The 27,213-nt window shown below is 46.8% G+C and overlaps 1 protein-coding gene across 2 annotated transcripts in view; it reads right to left on the bottom strand.

Annotated features, from left to right (window-relative positions):
* The window catches only part of LRSAM1 (leucine rich repeat and sterile alpha motif containing 1), a 28,580-nt gene that overhangs the window by 1,131 nt on the left and 236 nt on the right, over positions 1–27,213 (bottom strand). The window contains exons 2-24 of one of the 2 annotated variants that reach the window (XM_032200325.1): positions 23,751–23,933; positions 21,858–21,914; positions 20,212–20,256; positions 19,639–19,716; positions 18,648–18,716; positions 17,721–17,805; positions 16,456–16,577; positions 14,905–14,995; positions 13,689–13,819; positions 13,073–13,102; positions 12,392–12,514; positions 11,738–11,877; positions 10,842–10,886; positions 9,709–9,779; positions 8,824–8,923; positions 7,248–7,335; positions 6,423–6,497; positions 4,829–4,909; positions 2,468–2,563; positions 1,789–1,887; positions 1,089–1,220; positions 664–745; positions 232–377 (exon numbers count right to left, since the gene is read on the bottom strand). In XM_032200325.1, the coding sequence (XP_032056216.1) occupies positions 232–377; positions 664–745; positions 1,089–1,220; positions 1,789–1,887; positions 2,468–2,563; positions 4,829–4,909; positions 6,423–6,497; positions 7,248–7,335; positions 8,824–8,923; positions 9,709–9,779; positions 10,842–10,886; positions 11,738–11,877; positions 12,392–12,514; positions 13,073–13,102; positions 13,689–13,819; positions 14,905–14,995; positions 16,456–16,577; positions 17,721–17,805; positions 18,648–18,716; positions 19,639–19,716; positions 20,212–20,256; positions 21,858–21,914; positions 23,751–23,822 (2,058 nt within the window). In that variant the 5' untranslated portion in view covers positions 23,823–23,933. The remainder of the gene's footprint in view (positions 1–231; positions 378–663; positions 746–1,088; positions 1,221–1,788; positions 1,888–2,467; positions 2,564–4,828; positions 4,910–6,422; positions 6,498–7,247; positions 7,336–8,823; positions 8,924–9,708; positions 9,780–10,841; positions 10,887–11,737; positions 11,878–12,391; positions 12,515–13,072; positions 13,103–13,688; positions 13,820–14,904; positions 14,996–16,455; positions 16,578–17,720; positions 17,806–18,647; positions 18,717–19,638; positions 19,717–20,211; positions 20,257–21,857; positions 21,915–23,750; positions 23,934–27,213) is intronic. The other variant, XM_032200326.1, reaches the window with a different exon arrangement.

Here is a 27,213-nt window from a genome sequence, read left to right as displayed (position 1 = left end):
GGTCCTGGAGGAGCTGGGCATCACCCACGGGTGCTACACGGTGGGAGCCAGAGCCAGCACCCTGCGCTCCGTCCCTGGGCACAGCCCAGCACAGTTTGTGCACAAGCACCTGCGCTGTGCAGAGAAAGCACCGGTGACATGGGCCAGAGGGAAGAATGCCACCAAGAGCCTCATCTGGGCCGCCCCATCCTCCACCCCTGCTCTGGCACCATGCGTGTGCCGGGCTCTCACCTCCCGCTCCATGCAGACAACGCACTCGGACTTCTCATCCCAGCACAGCGGGGGAGCAGTCGGGGTCACGGTGCTTGGAGCCTCCTCCTCAGGGGCGCTGGGCTCTGGGGCTGCAGGCACCTCGGCATCCACCGTCTTCAGCAGCTCTGCAAGCACCAGCAGGACGGCTGAGCACCAGAAGCGCTTCCACCTCCCACCCACTGTGCACTCATGGGGGCAGCTGTAAGCTGATGGGAGCTCAGGGCTCTGAGTATGAGAGCCAAGGGGCTTGGTGGTGCTGTGCTCCCTGCCTCTCCCACTCACACGCAGGCCTCACAGGGCTCTGCTCCCCACGGCAGGCACCTGGCCCTGCACATCTCCAGGTTCAAGGCTCAGGTGCCTGCTGCTACCACACAACACGCCCAGGACCAGGCAGAAAAGAACCGGTGTTACCTGGGATTGTCTTTGCCACTGCCAGGATCTCCTGAGCTCGCCTGAGAATGGCACGCTGCAGGCCAGCCTCTGTAACACCCATCTGCAGGGAAGAGGAGGGCTGTTAGCACTCAGACGGGAAAGTACGGAGCGGGCTGAGAAAGGAGACAGCCCCAAGAGGAAACTGCAAATTCTGAGGGACATATATCAAAAGACAAAGCTAAGTCACAGCTCACCCTGCCAGTGCTCTGGGAGAGCTTTCACCTACTTGAACAGGGCACAGGGCAGCACTGGCACCTCTCCCCTGCACGGACGTGACACCCGAGGAGCGCTCACACTCCCTGCTGTGGGCACTGCCATGAGCACAGCCATGCTCAGAGTGAAGGCAGGGTCTGTCCCAGTGCAGAGTCAGTGTTGCCCTGTGCTGTGTATCTGCTGTCTCGTACCTTTTCCAGGTCACTGGCAGTCATGGTGCTGAGCACTTGCAAAGATATTCGATGGTGTGCAAAGACAGGCACGTACTGTTCAGCTGACAGCTCGATTAAAAGGTTCACCAGCTGCTTCTCCAAGCCCTCCTCCTGCAAAACACAAGGCAAGCTCCCAGACTTCACTCTGGAGAAAAGGCGTGGGGACACTGCTGCCTGTCACCACGCAAGGCTGGCAGCAAGGACAGGCAAGGTGCATGTTCCTGCTCTCGGCAACAAGGCCCTGCTCAAAGCATTTTGCTTCCCCAGAGACTCTAAAGCTCAAAAACCCAACAGCTGGAGAAGCTCTGGCCCCAGATGTTTTATGAGCACAACTCAAAACACTGTGTTTTAGGAAGAATGAACCAACCATTTCGCCGGCTGACATCTGCAGCAGCAGCTGCTTTGCCTACTCCAGGTGATCTGCACAATGGGCAGAGCTCAGATCAACCCCTTTGGGGCCACCCCTGCAGCTGTTTCCACAGCACAAGGTCCCCAGCTCAGTACCAGAAACCAAAAGGAGCTGCTGCATTTAGATGGATTCGCACGTGCGTTTGGGGAGCCCAGTGGAGCTATTTGGGGGTTTAGTTGAAACAGAACTTTACTTGCTCTGCACCCTGCTGAGCAGAGCACCACGTTAGGTGTGCACAGCTACAGTGGCAGTATTAAATGCAAAAGCAACCTGGAGTTTCAGGGAGAGTGGCTTCTGGTTCAGCAGGCGCTGGTACTGGATCAGCCAGTAGTTCTCCTGTTTGGTCTCACTCTTTGCCTCCATTTCCAGCTGAAAAACAAACTCGTTCATTCAATAGCCTGAGACAAGAAATAAGCAGGATTTAGAGCAGCCTGACCTGTCTGTGTGGGGGGAAAGCAACAGCCTGGGCTGTGCAGAGCTGGTTCAGAGCATTGCTGTGGGCACCAGTAGGGTAAGATGGACACCAGTAGGGTCAGATGGGCCTTCTGCGGGCTGGTCCCACTTTGATCCCCACATCCCACATCCAGCCTCTTTGGGATGCAGAACTTTGTCCTGGTCTCCTGAAGCTCAGGAGACTCTGGAGGTCCTCAGAATGACAAGGCCATGTGCAAGACCTTGTAGGATTGTGCTCATCCTCCCCTGTGATTTCCTTTCCAGATGGGGTAGATTTCTGATGGCAGTGCCTCATGCTGCACCAGGGACTGGGATAACTGTGCCCCAAGAGCCTACATCATCACTTTGTGAAGTAAAAGAGGTCTCTGGATCTGAACATGACCCCTCGGAGCCCTCCCCTGATCTTCTTTACCCCCATGCTGGCCCATGGATTCTCTCCCTGCAGCCAGCCCACGTGCTTCCTTGCCTACAGCACACAATCAGGGGCCTTCGTTACCAGTATTTGTTGCAATTCTTCTTCCCTTTGCTTCTTTTCTTTGAGCAGCTGCTGCAGCAGGTAACCAAGTGCTTGGCGTTGCTCCATGATCACCCCCTGCAACAGAAGGACTCTGGCATCCACACCTCCAGCCCACAACACTGCGAGCAACCTCCCGGCCCTGACTGCCAGCAAAGCACTCACCCTGCCCACAACAGGCACAGCAAATGTTAAAGCCCTGCACTCCGTGGGCCCTCAGCAGAGCTGAGCAGATGGCCTCAATCCTCTGCTAGGGGTTGGCGTGGCAGAAATTTCTCCTGGTCCTGCACCGACCACCAGCCAGCGGTGCCAACCCTCAGCACACCCAGGGCAGCCCCGGACCATGCTGGCCTGCAGCACATCACTGAAGTTCATCACTCTGCTAAAAGTTCATTCAGTGGCGTCCCAAGTGCTCGTGGTTCCCCTCCTCAACTGAGAAGAACCACCTGAAACTGGGTCTAGGAGCCTGCAGGTAAGCGGGACAGGCGAGGTTGCAACCTCTCCATGTGCCAGGGAAGGAGAAGGCATCACTGCAGCCACGCTGAGACCCGAGGAGAGGGGAATTGCCTCAGGAACCTCAGGCATACCCTCACGGCCATGGGGCATCTCCGCATGGTTCAGTCCAAGTAAGCTCATACCTGCTGTGAAGGTCATTGACTGAGCAGAGGCCAAAAGTCATCAGCCACAAGGACTTCAGAAGTCCATGGGCAAAGGGATGAGGATGCTGTTAAGAAGGCTGACTTCCAGAAGGAGAGGTCTGGGGAAACCTTTGCTGATTGGCAACTGAAATAAGATTTCTATCCATACCCCCACAGGGGCCTGGCTCTCTGTTTAAGTAGGAGACACGGACTCCTGCCTCTCATGGGGAAAAGGCACCGTTAGCTGATCAGAGATGCTTTGCCCTGGTAGAGGCAGGAAAGCTCTGCTGAGTGAGGACCTCTGCAGAGCTGGGAGCAGGAGCAGCAGCAGGTAGCACTGCTCACCACATGCTCACCTCTCCCAGCCAGAAGCAGCAGCTGCCCAGTTCACCTGCACTGGTGGAAACCCACCAGAGCTCTGCTCTCGATGCAACAACTTTTTTACCCCAAAGTGGTAGTTTAGCTTCAAAAGCAGTAAGACATACAGCAGTGCAGAGCACTGCACTATTTCAGGGCTTCACCTTCAGAGACAAGTGCAGTTGCTCAGCCTTCCCCAGGAACCCAGACACGTGCTGAGCGCTGCAGTTCACTTCTCAGGAGGAGGAGGGAGCAAAATGTTCTTCCCTGGAGCTTGCTAATGACAAGTGGGAGCTGCTCCAGAAGAAAAACCCAGGCAGATTCAGCTAATCTTGAGAATAACTCTCCCTCCCACCCCGTCTGTGGACACCCCAAACTGACCTTGCAAGAGAGCAGTGCAAACACCTTCCTTTCTCAGGTTGTTTCTGGTTCTTCCTGCTTTCCAATGATTTATCAAGCTCATTACTAAAGCACCTGTATCTTAGAGGAGGAGCAACAGTCTGCTGCACAGCAGGTATCGAATGTGACTGCAGAAATGCTGCTGAAGCACTTTGTGGGCACTGCCTGAGCAATAAGGGTTCAATCACAGCAGGAGTTTTGGGGCTGTAGACTGCCAAATGGCAAAGGAGATGCAGACAGATGAAGCTGTCCCATGCCTAATTTCCTGGTGTCTGGTGCTGAAGCTGCAAAAGTACTGTGCTGCCTTCCAACAGACATGCATGCGGGTACTGGGACAGATCTTCCTTTTCTTGGGCTGACCGAAAAGGTGACCTAACCTGGCAAAAGGTCCACACAACACAAAAACTGATGCAAAGGCATAATAACAAAATTTAAAGCCAAGCTTCTTAAGCCAAACTTGAGATTTCTCCATTTGTGACTGCTGATGAAGTCAGCCCATTGAGTGGTGGGATGGTGAGGTGGAACAGCCTGAGAGGCATGGCTTAGAAATGAAGGGGAAGAGCTGACAGCCATTATCGGCAGGTATTTAAAACCAAAACACAACACAGCTATGTCAGAAGACATGGGATGCTCAGCAGGCATGTGTTTCTGGGGCAGCCAACAACTGGACCGCAAAATCCTTCCCCACCCAGCAAACCTAGAACTGTCTGCTTCTATCGGGGCAGGTTATTTGTCTGTTCCCTGAAAATTTGCCAAGACGTTTAAGAGCAGCAGCAATGTTTCCATGTTACCAAGACAAAGAGAGATTTTTGGTATCCTGTGGGTAAGTGCCCATCTCACTAAGCATAAAACCATCTGGAAACTGCACGGAGCAAGAGAAGCAAGTGGAGCTTTTGCGATCCCAGAGCAGAGAGAGAGGGTGGTGGGGCAGCCCCAGAGCCCTACATACCTGCAGCGTCTCTGTGTCCAGTTCTTGCCTCTTTAACTCCAGCTGTGTCAACTGCAATAACTCTGTTTCTATTAATTTAATCTAAACAGAAGATGAAACATTTTTACTGACATTTGAAATGACTTTAATTTATGCCCTTTCAAGATGAGGTCTAACTACTGCCCTTGGAAGGACAACACTGCAGAGCTGCCCAGAAGTTTGGGAAACCTGCTAGTCCCCTTCCATGACACATGCTCTAGGGCTGCTCTTCATCCTGTGCCTGAAGAGCTGTGTCCCCCATTCTCTAATTGCCTCTCTGCTCTAAAACACCTTCTGTTCAAGTCTAGAAGCACACTGCAATCAGCTTGTTCAGCCAAACCTTGCAGCCACTCTGGAAAGCAGCAACTGGTTATCAAAATCCTCACAGCACTACTGTTCAAACTGGAGATGGACTGGGGGCAGGGTCTTGGTTTTTAGATGCTTCAGCAAATCCCATCATGATACCTGCTCTTTCAGTCAGGGCAACTGAGACACAGAGAGGTGAAGTGAGTTGCCCCAGACCCCACAGCAAAGCCAAGAAGAGAGCCCAGCTCACCTAGCTGCCAGGCTATCTGCTCTCCCCAGGCCATGCTGCTTCATGTGCACCACCTACTACAAAATTCCTGCTGACACTGGGGCTCTGCAGCAGGCAGCACCCAAGGCTCCCAACCTTTCCCCGGCTGTGCAGGATGTTGGTGGGATGGGATGTGTTTCAATAGCAAAAGGCCTGCCCTGTGATATCAAGGCACAAACGCACTTTGTTTCCAAGCAAGTGCAAGCAAACTGCTGGCTCTTATGGAACTCAAGCCATGGAGAGTTGTTAGAATCATCTCCTGGATCATCTGTGCACAGTCCACAGGCTTCTAGCACAATGCAAAGATCAGTCACTGAGTGACTGAGTATATCAAAGCTCTTAAGCTTATCTACCAACTCCAGACCTGAGACTTTTCTCCTAGTGTCAGATCAAGAGAGGGAAGACTCCTGGAGCACTGTGTCAGAAACCAGCTGCTCATCTCCATTCATCAACCACTGCTACTTTCCCCACCAGCTCTTGCTCTTCTCCCTGTCTATTGCATTTCACTTTCTGCAGAATGGAGCTCAGAAAGGCAGGCTGAGAATGGGAAAGAAAAGGTGAACTTATGGCTGAAGGTGCAGTTCCGATGTGCTGGATGGAGATGCAGTGGACTCATGTGGAGACAGCAGCCCTGCTAAGGAAACCTGAAGGAAATTGTAATTGCAATTGCAGACCATTCCTACAGAGCCAAGACAGGTCTGTCCTCTAGTGACCACTCTCCAGCATTTCATCTGCATTAGTGCTGAGATGATTGAAGCGATGGCGATTCCACTACCTCCCCAGCTGTAAAATCTGCCTTTACACTATCTCCTATGGAACTGGGAGACTGTAGTTTATCCAACACTGCCCAATGCTTTGTTACAGAGCTCTCAGAAATACAAGAGCTCATTTCCTTCAGACCCTTCTCTGTGCTCAGAGCACTTTGATCTTCCTCAGAAGGATTTCATCAAATGATGGTATAAGCTGAGTAGTTGTTTGTTCTTCCTTCTGATGCCGACTCACCTGGTTCCTGATCTGTCTGTGCATAAGATCCTTCTTCAGTTGGAGAGCTTCAAAGGCAGCTTTCTGCATCTCACTCTAAGGGACAGACAACATCCTGCTTAGCGAGGGTTGTTCATTCAGTCGCAAATGTGCTAAGAAACTCTGCTACCTTGCAGTGGCTCACATACATCTAAATAGCACTTACTCTGCGTTAAGGGTCCAGATTACACCATGACAGACCTCACAGTCCCCAAAGGTAAAACCCTCTTTAAAGCTGGACAAAGAAGTCAGAGTCATGTTCTTCAAACGCACAAGCTGAATGCTGCACATGAACCTCACCTCTCATTTTCAGCAGCACTCAGCAGCCAGGCTGCTAGGTCTGTGTAACAGGCCATGGCTTCCCAGCTCTTCTGAAAAATTAGCTGAAGAGGTCTTATGTTCAAAATGAAGTATTCAAAAGCAGCAAATGCTTTGTAAATGCCTCAATAGGCATAGGAAGCTTGTCCAAAGTCACACAAGAAATTGCCATAAAGACAGGACTTCTGTATCAAAATCCTCTGCATTAATCATCAGACCACCTTTGCTTCCTATGACTTGTGCAGCTGTCCTTTATGAAAGTTGCTGTGTGGTTTAAGAATAAATACATTTTTCTCTCAACCAACAAAGTCAGTTTGTTGGAATACCAGAGAGTCTCAAAGTTTAGCAAATAGTGTCTGTCCTACAAAACAACTTCTGCAAGCAGCCCAGTCCTGCCACCATTGCTTCTATGTCTGCCATTCAATTCTGCTTTTGCGTGCAGTTGCTTTCCTTCGAGCCCCCCTGCAAACAATTTGTTCTCTTACCTACCTGCTGCAAGATCTGACTCACAGCCTTGTTCTGATCCAGCTGTTGCCAAGCCAGGATTTGCTGGAACTTCTGATCCATCTCAGCCAGGCTGCAAGAAGATGTATTTGTCACGGAGTTACTGCTGGGTCTGAGACTCTTGGTACAAAAAAGAGGAAAAGTGGGTAACAGAGAATATAGAAATGGAGAAATTTGTTACTGAACAAGGGTGAACGGCCATGACATGGCTGAATGCTCTGATATAAAACCTTCTCTACAACCAGAGCAAATCTGCACGACAGCCTAAGCCAGAGCAGAAGCACCACTGCCTGCATATGCACAGCTCAAAGTGCAAACAGGGGCTGTAGCTGCCCCAGCAAGCTGCTCAGATGGTGAATTTGCACATCAGCATTCTGCACTGGGAAGGGTGTGCTGATGAGGGAGACTCAGACGATGTGGTCACGTATTCCTGCACTTGCAGGCAGGACTGTGCCTTGCCACTGCCCTCTGCTGGTGTGTACGAGGTTATTTCTGTTCAGTGTTTGCTGGAAACTGCCAGATAAAAATTTCTCACATTCTTGCAAACAAAAACAGCCAGAATGCTCTCTGCATCTGTAGCAATTAAAAGTGTTCCACACATATACAAACAGACTCCATGTAATGCTTAAAGTCAAGAGGACTTTTTAATATTCTGTGCCTTTTCCACATATTGCAAAGTGTGAAATTTTTTAGGTATCCTGTTGTAACACTGCCCAATTCCACCTGCCATCTCACTGCTGATGGGAATGGAAAACAGGGTATTTATACAGTGATTTTCTGAAGTGACATGTTTCAGCTTTCATGTGTCAGTGGATCAAGGTCTCATAGCTTTGTGGGTGATAAACTCCACTAGTTCAAAAATTCTTCCCCAACAATTCTTGATTTGTTTCACTTCCCCAAAGACCCTGCAAGGAACACCACATTTTAAAACAGAGTCTAGTTTTTAACAGAAGGTGACTCTGTGTAATTGACCATGAAAAATCTTAGCTCTCTTGTCTCATAGGAACTGGACTTGGATCTGAAGAAAAGACAATCCCAATTTTCTCTGTAATTTGTCCAGGAGAACTATCAAAATGCCACACTAAGTGCAACAAATGAAAGGCTCTGGCTGCTGCTAACAGAAGTCCTGCACCATAATTCTTATCTTCTCCATGAGAAGTTATTAAATGCAATGAAAGCAGAAACATTATCCTGTAGACAATCCTGGGAAGTGACAAAAGGATTTCTGTACCACAGTTTGACACTGACATGGCTAACAAAACAGGAAAAAGACCTTGATATTTAGCAGAATGTATAAGGTAAAATAAACAGTGTAAAAATGTGATAGTTAATTCAAAGTATGATTAACAGGCATTTTCTTGTGGTTAAAAGGTGTTTCGTTCAATCAAGTTTGACAGTTTCTTTAAATTGTAGTGTCACCTGCTCGTGTACAGCTGTCCTGCTGCATTCCAGCAGCTGCAGGAATTCCTGGCTGTTTATATGGGAATTACACCAGGGACTATTGGCAAGAAAGGGACTTTACAACAACATTACCTCCAGCCCCAGAGATCTGCCACTGTACCTGGAGCAGGCCTGGTTGACAAGGTCTTGCCGACGAGACTCGTAGGTCATTTGAATGAGCTTGTTCTTGTAGCTCTCGGCCAGCATTTGTTGCATGGCAGCTGGGAGACAGAAGTGCTGTCAGTCTGAAACAGGAGCTGGTGTCTAGAACAGACACTAATCTGCCACTGCTGCTACAATAACCTGCAATTAACAGTGCCTTCTCTCTCATTTCAACCTGTCCTAGTTTTTTCCATTTCATTCATTTACAAGCAGATTCATTCATCTACAAGAATCGTAGCTATTTACTGGGAAATTAGATGAGTGAACTCCACTCTGCCTGTGCTTACATCTCTACAGTGCTCGGAGGAGCCAAGTCACTGCCACTGACCCTTGGATGGGCTGCAGCCCTGCCTGTCCCACTGTGAACAATTCATCCCGTGGGGTGAAAACACACACACCATTTCCCATGTAACCCCACCAGATCTGTTCTTCTTCGTAAAGAGCAGAAATGGTTCCTTGTTCCATTGTTGCTTACCTCCTAATAAACCTCCTGCCTCATGAACCTGAACAGTTAACATCTGTTTGGTAGCTTTAAAATATGAAGTGCTTTGTGTGCACACGTCCCGTGGCTTACATTCAGTCTCAGACTACTCGTGCAACACGCTCTGGCTACACTAGGAGCACAGCTCACATCTCAGAGACCCAGCAGTGAGCTGCAGGTGGAAGCACTGGATCAGCTATGGTAAACGTGCTGCCCCCTGCCACTCTGCCCTACTGCACCAAGCAACATGCAAGGATGTGTGTGTCAGCATTTCCCACGTGGTTACCACCTGTTCAGTGCACCTCCAAAGGAACTGGGTCTTTCTAGTACCCTTTACCACCCCAAGGAGTTATCCACACTTACAGGCCACTTCCCTTCTGCGCAGTTGCTCCGTCTCCTCCTGTGTTATTGCCATCAGCTGCTCCATCCTTATTCTAGCAAATAAACAAGAACAATTCAGCCACTCCTTCAAGCAAGCACTATCTCACTCCTCTGCCCACCCAGCTCAGAGCCCAAAGGCTGGGCTGATTCACTGAGAAACCTGTGCAGGAAAGCCACATGCCCATCAGAGACTCAAAGTGTTCTTGGTAAAGGTCCTCTAAGTCTACGGGAGAAATCATAAATTTTGCTCAAAACCATGGGAACAATTGCTTTTTATACTGGAAAACTGATCCCAGAAGACCTAGGAAGGGTCTGGAAAGTCAGCAAAGAGAAAAAGAACATCAATGCGACATGCACACACCATCACCAAGCACAGTGCCAGCCCCTTGTTTGGCTTTCTTTTCCCTTGAGGCTTGACGGTCACTTCAAAGCTGACTTGAGTAATGACACTGAAAGCAGAAGCCTGGCCTCCATCCCCACCTCCTCATTCTTATTCCAGCACAATTATACACAACACCACTTAATAGATCAGGAACTGGTTTGACTGAAAAACTATCTGCCATACAATGAGATTATTTTTCAGCCAGGTCAGTTCACTGTGTCATAGCACAAACACTTGGCTGAAGGGAGGGGACAACATATAGGCAGAGGAGAGTTGGGGAAAACCAGTATTGGAGGCAAAGCTAGCTCAAGGTGTTGGCTAAATGGGAGCATTGGCTTTGGTATATTCTTCCCAGCCTGTACACATCATTGTGCCACCTTTGTAGATGCTTTGCTTTCCAACAGATACAAGATTTCTGTTGGTCCGTGATAGTGGAATATAGGAGTTTGTTCCTAAACTGCTTAGCTAGGACCTGAGATGAAAAGAAGGTGCAATCACCATCCCATGGGGTTTGCCAGACTGGGTAAACCCAGGCACATCTAGTCCAATATCTTGCCTCCAACAGTGAGCAGACCCAGCTGCTTCAGCCAAAGCAGCAGGAAACCTTTCAGATAGCAGGTCTGAAATGAACTTCCCCTAGCTTAAAGTGAATCCATACTGATGGCTCTGCAATTAAATCTCAACCCTCTTCCTAGCTCCTCATCCCTTTTCTAGAAAATTTTGAGATACTTACCTCTCATTTTCCAATGATTTCAGAATGTCTGAACTTTGTTTTTGCCTAAAAAAAAAAAAGGTAAAACAAAAGATTTTCATCGGGCTGAGCAGCACACCCTGTTCCCCCAGGGGGCAGAGAACAACTTTGCTTCTCCTGCACAGAAGAGCAGCCTTAAGCAGGCTGGTAACCTTGTGTCAGCGTATCTAGGTCAGTGGTACCTAAGAACCAGCATTCAAATAAGTACATTCCATGAGGAATTTTTCCACAGCACTGCAAAACTTCAGCAGCACAGATATCATAGAAGCACAGAACAGCTCAGGTTGGAAAGAACCTTAAAGATCACCTAGCTCCAACCCCCCTGCCATGGGCAGGGATGCCACCCACTAGGTCAGGTATGTGTGACGCATTTTTTTGAGATGCCAAATTCCACTTTCTTTAAATGGGATTTTGTCAGTTCAACAACACACCATCTACAGATATGGACCCTGGTATTTTTATTTGCAAGCCTGTGAGTACAGACCTCAGTGCAAACAGCCAAACCAGTGTAGCTAATCCATCTGAGAAAGGAAAGAAACATAACTGTATCCACAGCAAGGACACCAGAGAGGCCTCTACAACTTCACTGGGTTTGTCTGTCCAACACAGGCTTGCAGGGACAGCCTGGCTCTGTAGCCAAGCCTGCAGGCCCTTTGGGAAGGTCTGTCCAAAGGCTGCAGGCTGGATGGTGAACGCAGAAGCAGCACACATCCCGGATCAGGGATTTACCCTCAAAACTTCACTGATCTCCCAAGTACCAGGACCGATCAGTTCTGTTAAAACTCAGAATGGTTGAAATGAACAGCTCTGAGTGAGACAAAATAACATGAGTCCCCAGTGGACAGAGTTCACTGCAGGACACCCTGGGGCCGCCTTACCTCTGATTGTCCTCTATCAGCTTCTGGATACGGCTGGCAATGCCTTGCTCTGCTTGTTTCAACTGCTGCAGCAGTTTCAGGCGCTCCTCCTCCAAATGGCGCTGGTGCTTTGTCAGACCCTTCTCCAGCCTCATCTGATCCTAGGCCAAAGCAGAAAAAAAAATGCAAAGGAGAATGTGGTCAGTTTAGGAAAGGCAGTGTCTTGTACAAGGCCAGATAATGGACAACTTGGTTGCAGTGACCCAGGCAGATCCTGGGAGATCTTATGAAAAGGAAAACTCTCATCAGCTGGGACAGCCTAATCCCAAATGAAATGAGGAATCATTTCAAGATTTATTCAAGGAGATGCAGAGAACCTGTGAAGCCAAAAAAAACTATAGATGGGAAAGATGAAAAATGGAAATACTCCAATCTGTACAGCCAAACATCACTGCTCCCACCTCTCAAGTAACTGTAAGAGTGTCCCTAATAACATGAGAGAGAAAGTGGGAGAAAAACACTGAATGCAGTGAATTAGCTGCTGTCTCTAGAGTGTAAGTTTCTGCATGCTTGGACACTTGGAACACCACTCCACTTTGAGTCTGTCCATGGCAACAAGCACAGCCTTGCCTCAGCAAGTGGCAGGGCCAGAGTGCCTGCCCCGAAGAGACCTACCTCTCTCACTGTCTGCAGTATCTCATCCTTTTGACTGCTGATCTGTTGAACAAGCAGAGCATGTTCTCTTTGCCCCATGTTCAGGCGCCGCTCAAATTCCAGCTTCTCCTGCATTTTTTTTTCCTAAGAAGAATAAGAAGAAAAATGAATGCCAGAAACTGGAAGACTGCTGGCTCTGCTCCTTCTCAAACAAGAGCAAATTCTGGCAATGTAAAACAACACACAGTAATCCTCTCAACTACAAGAGAGAAGGACAAATGGCAAAACAGGAGGCTTGAGTAGGTGATAGAAATATTCTGTTCTCAGAAACCCAAAAATTGTGAAGCAGAGACTGCTGTTCTTTTTATGACAGTCTCCAAACTCCCCACAACTCATTTGATAGTCACAAGGCCAACATCCCAGGGCACCAACCCATACAACAAAAATGGAGAGAACTGGAACTGCTCACTCCTGAGAGACTCTGCAGCTCATGGGCTGTATGTGTCAGACAACTCAGTCACAGATTTCCCCACACTACTGCCTGCATTCTGTGGTGAGGAATGAGCAGGTCTGGGGGGAGTTCTGCAAGATCTCAGTTCTCAAAACATTGTTTTGGCTGAAAAAACAAATAAAGAAATGGAAAACAAGAAATAGAAGTGGCCCTACTCTGCAGACAAAGTGCTTGCAGGGGTTCATCCTTACCTTCCTCTTCTCATAGTCCAAGAATTTGTTCTGAAAAATAAACAGCAAATATTTACTCCCAGGAGCAAATTTTTGTAGACATTATTAGCCCACTTTATATCTTCCCCTGAGTAAAGACATCAACCAAAAGCACAAGAAGATTAACATATCCACAAAGCCCCGTCATTTATGTTTCTTCAGGGGCAGAGAAATTTACTCTGTAGTTGACAAATAGCACAGGAATTAACACAGTTTGTCAAAATTACAGGCCAGCCTCATCTTTCCCAGGAAGGGCTGGCGATATCCAACACTTGGCTGCAAATCACAAGGTGCTTTTGCAGTTTGCTGTCCCCCAAGACATTATTAAAAACGTGGTACCATGCTGCAAACACTGTATCACACTGTCATTACTGTCCCTTGGATGCATCATTTTCAAGATAATGATTAAAACTGACACAGCTCAGAAAATATGTACAATCATAGAAAAAAATGGGTCAGAAGAGATCTCCGGAGGTCTGCACTCCAACCTGCTCACAACAGCATTGAATTTAAACTCAGAGCAGATTGCTCCAGGCCTTGCCCTAACAAGTTATGAATATCTCCAAGGATGGAGACGGCTCTCTGCAGAGAGCCTCACCTGCCACTTGTTCTCCTCCTCCAAGTACTTTTGCACTGTCCTGTCCACCCCATCCACTGACGTTTCTCCTCCATCGCTCTCCAGCGCAGGGAGCGCATCCTGTGAGGGAGGGTAGTACGCAATTCCGCACTCTGGAAGAGATCAGACACAAAACAAGGCATTTGGTGCCTAAAGACCTCCTTGGCAGCACAACTGAGGGCTGGCATGTGTGTGAGACAGCTTCCAGCTACCCTCTCCCCAGGCATCGATGGGTAGCTACAAGAGCTTTCAGCTCGGGTCTAGCAACAAGAAGCTGTGAGAGGAGATGGTGCCATCCCATTCCCACCGGGAAGGCAATTAAACAACAGCACGCAGGAGGCTGTGCAGAAGGGAAGCACAGAAGCTGAGAGTGCTGTTCCCACTTCTAAAATCACAGGACAGAACTCCCTCCAGAAACAGACTGAGCACTTGGAGCTGGGCCAGTGCTCTGCTGACCTACTCAGAGAGAAAAGCTTCCTTTACACAGGTACAGGCATGTTCACTTTAGTGGTGCTGCAAAAGAGTTTGCTGCCCACACTAAAACAAGTTCTGACCATCCTTTTATGTCAAGGATTAGGACAATGTCTGACAAAGCATTTCTCCTGCACAGAATCTCTGCCAGACCTTCCTGTCTGTATTAAATACAGTGTTTTATAAACTCACAGTACATTGTCTTTGTCCTCTGAGTTTTCCATCTGGTTCCATCTTTCTTTTAGGAACACATCAGCCCTCACAGGCCCTCACACCCTTTCTCACAGAAAATAAGGTTACAAGGGACCTCAAGTGACTGCTGAGTCCCAAGGCAGGGTCAGCTGTGCCTGCACTGTGCCTAACCCTCCCACTGGAGAAAATACAAATGAGAAAACAAAAGCACAGAGAGGTAATGACTTCTTATGGTCACTCAGAAAGTCCATGACCCAACTGTTCCGATGTTTAACAAAACCATCATAAATTTCAGTTTGCAAGTGAGAAGTAAGCCTCAGTGAAGGACTCTTGTTTTTCTGTCTGCCAGCAAGAACTTACACATAACTCCCTGAACTGCCTGCCCCATGTGCAGAGCATCAGAAAACACCTGAGGCAGAGCTAACCTGGTATTTGTCCTTTGTAAATACAATCTTTGAACATGCCACAACACCTAATTAGAGCACAGCACAGTCCCCCAAGTTCTCACCAGCTTCCATAGACTTTTCTTGCTTACCTTTGCAGAGGAACTGCTGAATGGACTCTGTACCTGCACTGCAAATATCAGCTGATGGGTAGGTCATGGAAGAAGCGTCCAGGGTCAGCATCTCCAAAACAGAACACACAGAGCTCCAGTTTATTCTCACAGCCCAGCCGGAATCCAACTGCTTCAAGGCTGGGGACCCAGGAAAGTGAACTGCAAGATTTGACTTGTACCCAGTAACAACCAAACCACAGAACATTTGTCTCAGGGTGGTAACAGTGCTAGTGTTTTCTTCCGCAAAGCTTTAAGACTTCTCAAAGACCATGGGGAGGTGGATGGAATATTTAATGTCATATCTGGATGAATTCCTAAATTTATTAAAAGGGAAAGGAAATCTGCCAGATCACATTTTCTGCTGGTAGCAGAACCAGTTAGCCTTGCAGGTCCATGGAATTTCACTTATGAGGTGATAATTTCACATTACCCTAAAATCTGACATAAATGCAAGGTTATATTGAACTTTTGCTGGGTGTTTAACAACTCTCAGAGCAGTGATAATTCTGCTGTCCCTTATTTAGGAAATTCTCAGCTGGTTCTTCAGTGGAACGTCCCCCTCATGCAAATATGTCTATTTTGTCTTTAAGCACAAAAGAGCACAGCACTTCTCAATTACAGGCATTTTCTACTACATTGCTGTGTGCCAGAGCCTTTAAGCATGACACATGGGAAGAATGGTGATGCAAAGGGCACTGGGAGAAGAGGGGTACCAGTAAGAACCGGTGGAAGGACCGCCTTCTGCTTTGTTCTCCTATGGCTAACAAAAGGACCTAATGTTGCCTCCTGTCGAGCAGAGCTTAGCAGGAAGGCCCAAAAAAGAAATCCTTTATCAAGAAACACAGGGAAGCAAACTGCACAGATCCCTAATCTCAAAGACTGCCTACAGCAGAAGTGAAGCCTAATGTGTGCTCAAGACAGGACAGCATTTATTCCTATCCTCGGTGCTGGTGTCTGAGTCAGCCCTGTTGCCTGACATTTGCACAGTTTAGTGCTGACAAGTTTGGCAGCCAGAAGGCAACATGTCCATAAAAATCCTGATGCTTGTATCATTTTGAAAGTGCTCTCCAGGGATCCAGAAACCTACGGAGGCTGACAGTGAGTCAGAGATCTATCATGGCAACAGAAGCAAAAGCCTCATCAGAAACATCTCAGAAAATCTGCTCAATCAGAATCAGCCTCGGTGGAAAGTGCCTGAGTCAATCTGAGTCCACAGGCACAGTCTGTGCTCTCGGAGGCAGCTGTGGCAGAAAATACTTGGAGGCTTAGTCCCTGTGGATTACTTTTGCCATGGTTAAGCCGTGGCAAAAAGTGATCAGAAAAGACCAAAGCAAGAAGAATATGCAAGACTAACTTTAGACACCATGAACCACATATAACCAAGTTACAATCCCCTACAATAAGTGCTGCCCAAGCACTAAAAGTTTATTCTCTATGCTAAATGTATTGTTGTATAGAGCAAGTACGAAGGAAGGCAGCCTGCAGCAGAACAAACAGGGGAGAGACAGAGACAGTTGGCTGGGTGCATACCTTCAGCGTGCGGATGTGAGCCAGCACCCGGGGCAGCTCTTGCAGGAGGTTCTCGCTGATATCCAGAGTGCGCAAACTCCGCAAGCCACTCACAGTGGCAGGCAGCTCCTTCAGCTTATTGCCTACAGGGGGAAAAGTCATTTAGTGCCATGCACCCTTACCAAAGCTGCACCCAGCACGTTCATCTACTGGAACATCAAACTGTACTTGTAAGAGACACCTGTGAGCCACTTTCTGTACTCTGGTACAGGGATGGGGTTGTCATGGGGCACACCAGGACTCCAAATACTGCTATTGCCAACCAAGGCAAGTGGGGATCAAGATTGACTTGTACACAGCCCAATTGCACAGATCCAGCAACGCTTCCACAAGCCAAGACAGCCTTCTCAGCTGAGGTTACTGTGACAGACTCCACCTGTGCTCTTTATTAGGAGAATATTCATAATATGGAGCCTTCCCTCCCTCAGTGTAAATCCCAGAGACAAGAGAAAGGGAACTGAATCTGAGACTGCAAATCCAGAGGTCAGAGGCCAGATGTTGCAGATGGATACAGCAACAAGCTGAGCCACACCTCCGAGTTCCTTGCCCTCCACCTTCTTCCCTGTTTCAGCAATAACTCCCTGTAACAAAGGCTCCTTTTTCTCCCAGATTTATGGCATGGTGTATGGGGAAAATGTCCAAGAGTCTTAAAAAAAGATACAATTGTGACCTTAGTTTTAGGGTTGTGCAAACCTGGAAGGTTACACAGGCTGACAGCACTGAGCTCTGGGTGCACAGCTCTGTATGGGTCTCATGCTTCTGAAGGAAGATGTGTGCCTTGAGCCCTCTTCACAGCCCTCATCGCAGAAATGAGTCAGCTTGGGCATTAAAGTTCTGGCAACATGCAGGCACACAGAGAAGCTTTTGGCTCTTGAGATCAGGCATGATGACCCAACAAACTCTCCTTTGAAAAAAGGAAGTGGGATGAATGAAATTATCATCTGATGATAATTGTCTGACCCAAGAGCCGTGGATTGAACCATACGCCTGGAAATCAAGGCAGATAGTGTGTTTATTTGTTAAGAAGCAGTCAAACAACCATAGTTATTACCAATAACTCACAGAAATTTTTGAATTGAAATCTGTCTCATGTTCTTCTTTAACATTCATAATGTAAACCATTTGGTTCCTGCCTTGGTTCAAAAGTGTAATTCCTAATGCAGCTCAACACAACCCAGAAAATAAATGGTGCTTTGCCCAGAGCACCAAGACAAAACATACCATACCTTTCACATTGAGGATCTGGAGCTGGGCAAGATCTCCTATAGATTGTGGAAGACATTTTAAGAGATTCCGTTCAAGGTTTAGGACCTAAGGTATTAACAGAAAAGATATTCAAGATATTATTTATACAATTCTCAGGTTTTCTATACATCTATGCTGTTGGGACTACCTTCAGGCCCAGAAGGCCGATTTGGAAGTCATTTTAGATACTGTCTTCTAGGTTATAAGAATTAAAAAGCTATTAGAATGAACCCTTAATCATCTGACAAGGAAAAACGCATGTCTATTAATACTGCTTAGATCCATAGGCTGAAAACCCAGAGAGTTGATTTTCTAGAACCCTGGATCCTGATACATCTAGCTACCGCATGTATTCACAGCCAACAGCCAAAGTAGGTGCTGAATGCAGATGCAGAAACAGGAAGGCTGAGTGTCCCTTCCTCCCAGGCCACACTCCCCCAGCCCAGTGCACACAGGAGAGCAAGTGACTGAACAGTAATGCCATGCACCCAAAGGTGTGCCCCCAAACAGAGGGGATCCTCAGAAGTGCACTGTGACACACTGCGCTGAGTTATCAACATAATCACACCAGGGAGAATGGTAAAATCTGAATATTTTAGGAATCCAACTGGATTGGAATCTCCAGCTCCACTTGCTCACAGCCCTTGCTTGGCACAGTGTGAGCTATTTGGACTAACAGACCTTGCACTAAGCAGGGACTATATAATTCAGCACGCTCTTCTCCTGGTCTCCCTCTCCAACAAGCCAGTTCAACACAGCAACAATAAAGCCAGTGACACAGATCTGATGCTTTAAGGATCACCATTTAAATTGTAGCTAACTATAAAACAAACAGCAGTGGAACCCCATATTCATGCTGTCTCTTAATATGCCTTTTACAGACACCTGGGATAGAGCAAATCTTTTACCTGAAGAGATGTTAGCTGACCAATATCAATAGGAAGTGATGCCAGTTGGTTATCATGCAGATCTAGAACCTGGAAGAGAAGATAATTTCACCAGACAATGTTGGGGAAAGAAGCTATGGTGCTAGAATGATAGGTCATGAATCATCAAGCAATTAAAATTATTTTCTTCCAACAGGGCTTCAAAAAGTGGCTTTAGTTTTCAATGAGACATAGGCACTTAACTCTTAACTCTTGCAGATCTTATGAGAACTCCAGCCTCTATACACTGATAAAAAGAAACAGATGACTAGGGAAAGGAGTGACACCAAGGGAACCGTTCCTCAAAACTCGATGAGCCAAGTGGCTAAATCATCCTCAAGAAACCAGCCTGGCAGAAAAAAAAATGTTTTCTGCAGGGTCAGTGAGCTGAACTGCTCCATGGAAGGACCAATACCAGCACCGGCACAGCGAAAGAGCAGGACTACCCCTGGAGGTATCGTACTCTGGGGGGCAGTGATCTGCTGGAATGACCTTGCCTCTTGTGGAAACACGGCACAAGGGTGGTGGAGCTGAAAGCCCTCACCAATTATATGAGAGGAACAGCGACACTGCCCTGTCACACACTGTCCCCCTTCACCAGTTTCGTTCATGTTCAAGTGACCCACCAGTGACGGAAAGAGAGGGGGACCCACCCCACAACATGCTCCACTCTTGGCTTTTCCAATGAGACTGACCATCGCTGTGAGAGGCTGCTGAGGGGGGAAGTGTGAGGTAGTGCAGAGGATAACTGAATCCTAGGACTGCCTATGATTTTAGACAAAGCACTCAGCTACCACTGTCTGTTTACTTTGGAGGTGGCTGATCTGTAATCCTAGGAATGGAAGGTTTCACATTTTGTTACCAATTTCTGGGAACAACAGTCAGACAGGAAGATTACTTTTTTTGGGGGGGTTAATGCAGCTAGAATGCAAGGAAATGAGGTTGCAAATTAACAGTTAAGAGTCACAATTACCTTCACAGTTATGAGACTCAGAAGACTACAGGACTTTGGAACTAAAGATGTAAGATTATTTGTATGAATAATCAGCACCTGAGGAGGAAAAATCCCATTGACACGTGAGCACAAGAGACACCACAGTCTAGAACAAGCACATTTGTTAAGACTTAATTGCAGAGGTTGCATAAGAGTTCAGTATCTTATTCAGTATCACCCAAAACAGTAAAATAGTAAAATAGCAAATGGATTTTCATAGGTCAAACATTTAATGTGAGATCTAAACAAGAGTTTAATTTTTAGTTATTTTTATTTAAGTTTTAGTTATTTTAATGAGAAATCTAAATCATTAGATAGGCTAAGATAGAACTAATCATCTCATCTTTCATGAAAGAAATTATATCTAAAGCACACACAAATGATTAGTTCTGCCCAAATAGCTCTCAATTTCGTATCGTACAAATGGCCAAATGCATCACAAGCAAACTTCTGAAACAACACATAAGTAACCAAATGCAGTTATTTCAAATATAACAGTAATATTCAAGCATAAGAACAGAACTATCTAACAATACTGGGTTGTAACATTACCTTTTTTTGCAAGACTTTGCAAGTTGCAAAGGCCCCGTAAGGAACCTGAAAATTAAAAAATAGTCCCATCAGTCTTCACAAGATACTATATTTCTAAGCACTCATACGGTATCCACCGGTAAAGTCTGAATAATTTTTAATGAAAATGCACATAATACTCAAAATTTCTTGCCACTTATTTTGGCCCAGGATGCCAGCACTTTCTGGTTAGCTTCCATTTAAGCATCTTGTAGTGGCTCTCCACAACATGACAGCACAGCGCAGAGTGCAGAACAGACTGAGGCTTAGGCAGGAGTCCAGGTCCTTTGTGACTTAATATTCAATGTACCGATGACTCAAGAGTTCAGGCATATTTTCACTTGGTCATCACATAAATGTATTCTGTGGTTTTGTAACCTTGGCAAATGCTGCAGTGGGCTAAGTGACAAAGGTGAGCAACATCAGGACTGAGTTTCTTCATGTGTGCTAGGCTCTGCAGGAGAGGGGCAATCAGAAATGATTATCAGAAGTGATATTCCAGCAAATTCAGCCCATGCCAGCTCTGAGCATTGTCACCTGCTCTGCAGAATGAACTGCTATTGGCTAAATCATTGCCTTGTCTCTAATTTCAGAGTTAATTTTAAGGCCAAACTCATGGCTTGCATTATTTATTAAACTACTAAGGCTAAAAAGAAACAGCAAGACGGAGTTTTAGGGTACCAATCCAAAAGGAGCAGCTTGGAATCCAAGACCAGCTGCAGCGATGAATGGAACTAATTCAGTACACATCCTCTGTCTGCCACCCGTTTACCCAGACTGGCTTACAGACTGTCCCACACAGCTCACAAACCTACACACAAGATGCCATTGGCTTCTGATCTTGGAACAAAACATCCCAAAGACAGCAAAGCCATTTCATGCTGCACAGTAGACAGCTATACTCTCCCAGATGATCCCAAATCTCTCCTCAAAGAGCAATACAATATCTAGTAGCTTGCTTGGTAAGGGCATCCTGTGACAAAAGGCTGCACAGGTACAAATGTTTTAGAAACAATAAATAAATAAATAAATAAATAAAAACTGGGTGTCAGATAGCAATGGGCTTCCACTTAAAAGGGTTGCCTAGCTGCCAGAATGCAAACCTGTACCTCCACTGAAGGCCTGGCAATCTGTCACTAACCACTCACATGCCAGTAGCCAGCTTGTTTCTAATTTAGTTGGCTACAATACCAGAAGCCAAACTGGAAGTGAGATTTTGATCCTTAACCAGCAACCTGGAACCAGGGATTTGCACTTACAGAGAAAATAAGTGCAAGTGGCAGACTTTGTAGCTCTAACTCAGAAATAGTTAGCTTTTTGCAAAAAAAGGTCCTTGTGACTACCATAATTTGTCATACCAGGGAGCGTCTGAGACTGTTCTGCCCTTCCCATTTTGTCAAATGAAAAAGGATTCCCAATACAGAATTAGTGTGGAAGCATCAAATAGGGCAGGATGAAAAAGAGGAGGAAGCCCATGCCTGAAAGACAGAACTCAACACACATAGTAAGAAGTGAAGCAGGCCCAAGATCATTTCTGTCTCGAATCTTGTAGACATAATACACGGTAACAAGGAGTAGACTGAGAAATCAGACCTGTCAGCTAAGATCAGAAGTTGTAGAGAACATACCTCTGAAAGTTCACATTTAGATATGTCAAGAACATCATCGGCACCAGCCTCTTTTGCCTGAAAAGAGAAGATGTGCATCCGGAGAGTTAGAACACGCAGACGTAAATGGCTTCTTGCTGCATATTGACAGAACTACTCAACCGGCCCCTCTCTACAAAATGTAGTTACAGTTCTCTGCTGCAAATAGGCAATTCGATGAAACCACCAGGAGTAACGGGGGTGCTGCTATAACTGCAGTAATCAAAAGCAACCAGGAAGCCAAAATGCAGAAAAAAAAAAAAAAAACGCGTCTTGGTGCTATGAATGAATTTGTGCATGAAGAAACAAATCACATCCTAATTCTGCAATTTTAACTGAAAGCATACAGAATGGAAACGATGGGTTCTCAAGCACCAGTGACGCACTTGCTATGAGCCACAGCAGTGCCCTCCTAGCCTGTGAAGAGCCTTTTGTGTCATTGGCGTGTCTCACCCAGATGATGGACCTTCCACACTGCATGGAGAAACAAAAATAACTGCTGTTGCCTTTCTGCTTCCAGTCAACTTGCAGAGCCAACTTTGCTGTCCAAGAAGAAGCAAGGATTCACTGCTTCTGGACAAAAGTGGCTCTCCATGACAGACCCAAAGCAGCTGCTAACAGTGATGAAATTGGACAAATACAGCTGTGAGCAGCATTACGTCTCTGGAGTCATTTCACAAGATGCTGTATGAGGCAACAAAACCTGCTTGTGGGAGTGCCTCCAGTAAGTTTTCAGAACTTGATATTCTGACCCAAGACTATGTATATGCAATACAGAACGAATCCTAGAATAGACTGATGAAGTTATGCCTCTCCATCCCCACAGGAGCTGGACAGAAACCCTACAAACTGAATAAATACAGTAAAACTGTTTTAATTATTGGTGTGTAACAGAGCTTTCCTTTCCAAACTGCCTTACTGACATCCAACAAGGAATAATTCTGTCGTTCGTAAAATAGAGCTGCCTCTGGGGTAGAACACAGCACTGGTCTGTGCAATGTTCCTACAGCAGAATAGGTAAAATGATTCAAAAGAAGATTGCTTTAAATCCATGGCTGCTGTCAGACAGGTAGTTCTGCTGACCTGACTGGCATGACAGCAACCTGCTGAGGCTCCACCCCAGAGAATCCTGGCCAAATGCTAGTCCAGGAAAAAACTTTGTGTTTGTCTATCTTTGAAACCTTACATTGAATTCATAACTTCTCTTACTAGATGTGGACCACATGTGGACCACTCCAAATTTCATGTATTGGTGGACAAATCTCTATGGATTCAGAGACACCAGAAAAGCAGGAAAAAGCAACAGGGAACAGAGACTTGTACCTTATCAGTAAGTACATCTACAATCCTCCAGTTAGTGAACTCACTGATGACACCAACTGAAAACTGTCAGTATAACCAGAACTGCCTTTGAGCTGAGCCTCGCCCCAGCTGTGTCTAACAAGTTAGTCCTCTGAATGACAGGTAGAAATAATAATGAAAAGCAAAAGAGGGTCATGAGAAAAGCCAAGCATGGTGGGAAAGCAGATGGCACAGGATCCTTGCTAGGAAAGGCAAACTGGGAGATCTGTCATAGTGAAGTGGTATGGAGGAGAAAGGATGGATGAGGTCCTGGATGGGGACGAGGCATGCGGTGGGGTGGACATTACATGGAACCACAGGGGCAGAGAGGGAAAGAAGTAGCACGGTGGGGACATGTGGAGGGGAAGGAAAGGGCAGACCAGGAAAGCAGGAATGCTCTGACATATGCTAGGGACACAACCTGCAGACTTGGTGGGATCAGTAATACAGTTACTGGGAACGCGAGGGGCCTACCGACTCACTGTGCATCCAGGACTAGGTGCAGGGTACAGAAGGGATGTCAACATTGCTTACCAGGCACATTTGGTATTCAAGGCGCTTCCGAGCATCATCACTGGGTTTCTTCTTACGGAAGAAGAGCGGCATCTTCAGCTGTGACTACAGCTCCGTCTCAATGGCACAAACTATCAGCACAAATAAAGGCTGGTGGTTCCTGGAGCACGTGTTTGCAGGGAACCTGGACTACAGGACTGCACTCTAAGAAGTGAGAAAAAAAAAAAAAAAAAGAAAAAAATCTCAGCAGTTATCTTTGTTTAAGCCTTTCTTTGTTCTGATCAAACAGGCAGAGCCATCACACCTCTGCAGCAGAAGTGTTAACGTGAGTCACAAAAACACCAGTGTACCTCTGAGACTGGCAGAGGGTCTTGTCATCCCTGCACAAGATAAACTAAGACCAGGTGAAACACATACAGACAAAGGCTGTTTGAGTGATCAGGAAAACACTGGGTCCACTCTAGGACAAATTCTGGCACAATAATAAGCAATTGTAAAATAATATAGAATAAAGCTAGGTTAGAAACGTGCACAATTGCTAACTGAGAGCAACATCGCTGCCTTCACCTACCAGTGCAGGTGAGACCAGGCAAGACCCCAATGCAGACCAGAATACAGGCAGCTGTTGGAAGGGGACTTCATGACTGCTGGCTACAGCAGGGCCCCCTCTGGCACATCACACAGCCCATGACAACTGGTTCCCTGGGGCTCTGGACAGACGCAGGAGTAGGGACACCCAAGCTAAGCTTGCTTTGCTTCTCAGCTCCACTGTAAGAGGCCAGGACCTTAAAGGTTAGGACAGGGGTTATCTCAAGTTAACAAAACACTTGGTTCATTTGCTTTCTGCACAGAAGCAGTTGCACAGCAATAGTTTTTCTATTTAAGTCACCCAGCAAGATGAAGAGACACTGCTTAAATATCAGTAACTTCAAGTCACATTTTTAATAGGCCTATAAAGCAAAATTAATTTCCAATAGTCTAATAGCTGCCTGCAAAGCCAAAATAACCTAACTTCAGAAAAACTGACTACAAACCAGAGCCTATCACTGTCCCCAAGATGTGCTGGGGTGAGCCATCTGCCTCCCCTGGACTCCTGCACTTCACCCAGGCTGTGTGTCTCCAGCACCCAGCTGAGCTCCTCCTGCCCTTTGCAGCCCTACACGTTTGCTGCCTCCAGCCAGGGCTTACAGGGCAGTCAGATCTTCCCCAAAATGGGTCACTGTGGGACTGAGAGATGAAGAATGTTTTTCTGTCAATTCAACCAGACTGTATGCAAAGATGTGGGCTGATGCAAATGTAACGGAAAAAGAAATTGAACCAGGAGAGGAAAGAACAGATTGCGCTAAGATGCCTCCTGAAATCACACCTGGGGGTGGATGAAGGGGTAACAGAAACCAGAGTTGATTCTGGAAGAAGGCTCTGACTCAGCAGGGGAGAAATAGGGAGTGTGCTGGCAGATTCTGAAGGAACGGCAGAAAAGTAAGGCTGGACAAAAAATGGGGAGACTGGGCAGAAACCAGCAATGCAGAAAGTCAGAGTTGGAACTGCTGATGGATGAGGGCTTCACAAAGAGCTGACACAGGTGGGACTGAATCCGGCTTGGGGGTAAGAGTGGGGTAAGGCAGAGAAATGCAGAACTGCAGCAGTGAGCCCAGAAGGGGGGAGCTACTGGCTGGGCAGGAAGCCCCAGGGTACGCGGGGATCAGCACTGCATGGCCTAGGCAGGAGCTACAGCTGCCAAAAGCCCAAGTCGAGACACATTCTATGGAACTTGCACTGGAAGGTGTTTTTTTTGTTTGTTTGTTTTTGTTTGTTTGTTTGTTTGTTTTTAATAACTTTTTCAAACATCGTTTAAAAAGCAATACAAAAGAATCAATATTTCACCAATACGTCCCACAAATGTGTCACCAGCAAACGGCACAGCTTCACAATGGAGTTGGTTTAGTGTTCACTAAAGCTCATGTTACACATAAAAAAGATTGTTCTCTGCCAGCTCAGCAGCTACAAATTGGTCTCAAACTACACTGAAAAGCATGTAGCCACAGGAGAGTCAGAGCTGTTCCTCATACAAGGAGAGCCTTACCAGAAACGAAGAGTTTTATGTAGATAAATCCTTACTGTTAAAGCAAGATACAACTTTAGCCTACATGGATTCAAGGAACTGGCCACCATTTCATTCCAGAAACAGAGACAAAGATCTGCTCTGCTTCACTGTACTGCTGTCACACTCATCTACCAGAACAAGCCAAGAGATGCAGCAGCAGGTGACAAAAAAAATAATTCAGTGTGCTAGAATCAGAATGCAGCAGTTTCACAATTCTTTCCATGACATCCCACTTTGCTACCTTTTCAATAAGTTCAAACTACTGAAATGCCCAAAGTAGGAGCTGGACTCAATGACCCTTGTGGGTCCCTTCCAATGCTATGATTCTGTGGAGCGCTCACTGTGGCCCCCTCACCGCCCCCACTGTCTCTGCTCACCATGAAGTCAACAGACTCACCAGTCAAGGCAAGCCAGAAGGGATGGGTAAGAGGAAAAAATCAGAAGATTAGGCAAGAAAGGAAGGTAATTGTCAGGAGATACAGTTAGGAAATCCAGGAATGCAATCAAGAGCCATAAACAAAGGTCCAACATCACAGATGGAAACAAAAGAAGGAAATTTAAACATGAGAAACCAGGACAAGGGTACATGCAGCAAGGTAACAATAAGATTGCTGAAGAACACTTTGCTGAGGACTTATGCGTCTCCTTGTCCTTTCTTACCTTTCTCTGTTACAGCTAGACACCGTTTATTAATCATATGGGCAGTAGAAAATCATCATTTAATTTTCACCCAAGAAAACAAAGATATGAAGGCTGAAAGATAGACAGTTGAACAGGGAAAGAACCGCTTTGGGGCAGAAGATGAAGGATCCGAGACTTATTAGATAGATTAAATGTCAAAACTTGCTTCAATGAAAGACACATCAGATCTGCAGGCAGCAAAGCTGTTTCTCCCTGTGACATTGGCTCTGCAGAGCGGTGAGACAAGCACTCGTCAGTCAATGAAGAGAAGCTGGCATGTGGCCACAGTTTATGCACTGCAGTTTTATTTATTTTAGTCACGGAAAGAACTACCCACGGGTGCCTGGCCGGCACCCACCCTGCCGTGTGCGAGCACCCACGAGCTGCAGCCCTCAGGTGCCTGGGGACGGGCGGGGACACCGGGCTGGGCAATGCCCCCCGTGCGTTGTACAGCCCGCAGCTGCTTGGACATCGAGAGCAAAACGACAACAAAGCTTTAATTAAAAAATAATAATAATAATAATAATAATCACATCGCAGCACGGCCCTACAAAAAGCTTCACTCCAAACCCCGACTTTTAAAGCGCTCCGGGCCCTACAGAGGCGGCGGTGGGGGCAGGCAGGGAGGCGGCATCCTGGGGGGCAGAGCCGCCGGGGCTGTGTGGGGCCGCCCGCCCCAGTGCCAGGCCCCGCTGCGCT

The sequence above is a fragment of the Aythya fuligula genome, chromosome 19, assembly GCF_009819795.1.
Source record: "Aythya fuligula isolate bAytFul2 chromosome 19, bAytFul2.pri, whole genome shotgun sequence".
Classification (NCBI taxonomy): Eukaryota; Metazoa; Chordata; class Aves; order Anseriformes; family Anatidae; genus Aythya; species Aythya fuligula.
The sequence above is the reverse complement of the archived record's forward strand: the minus strand, read 5'-3'. Positions and strand labels throughout refer to the sequence as shown.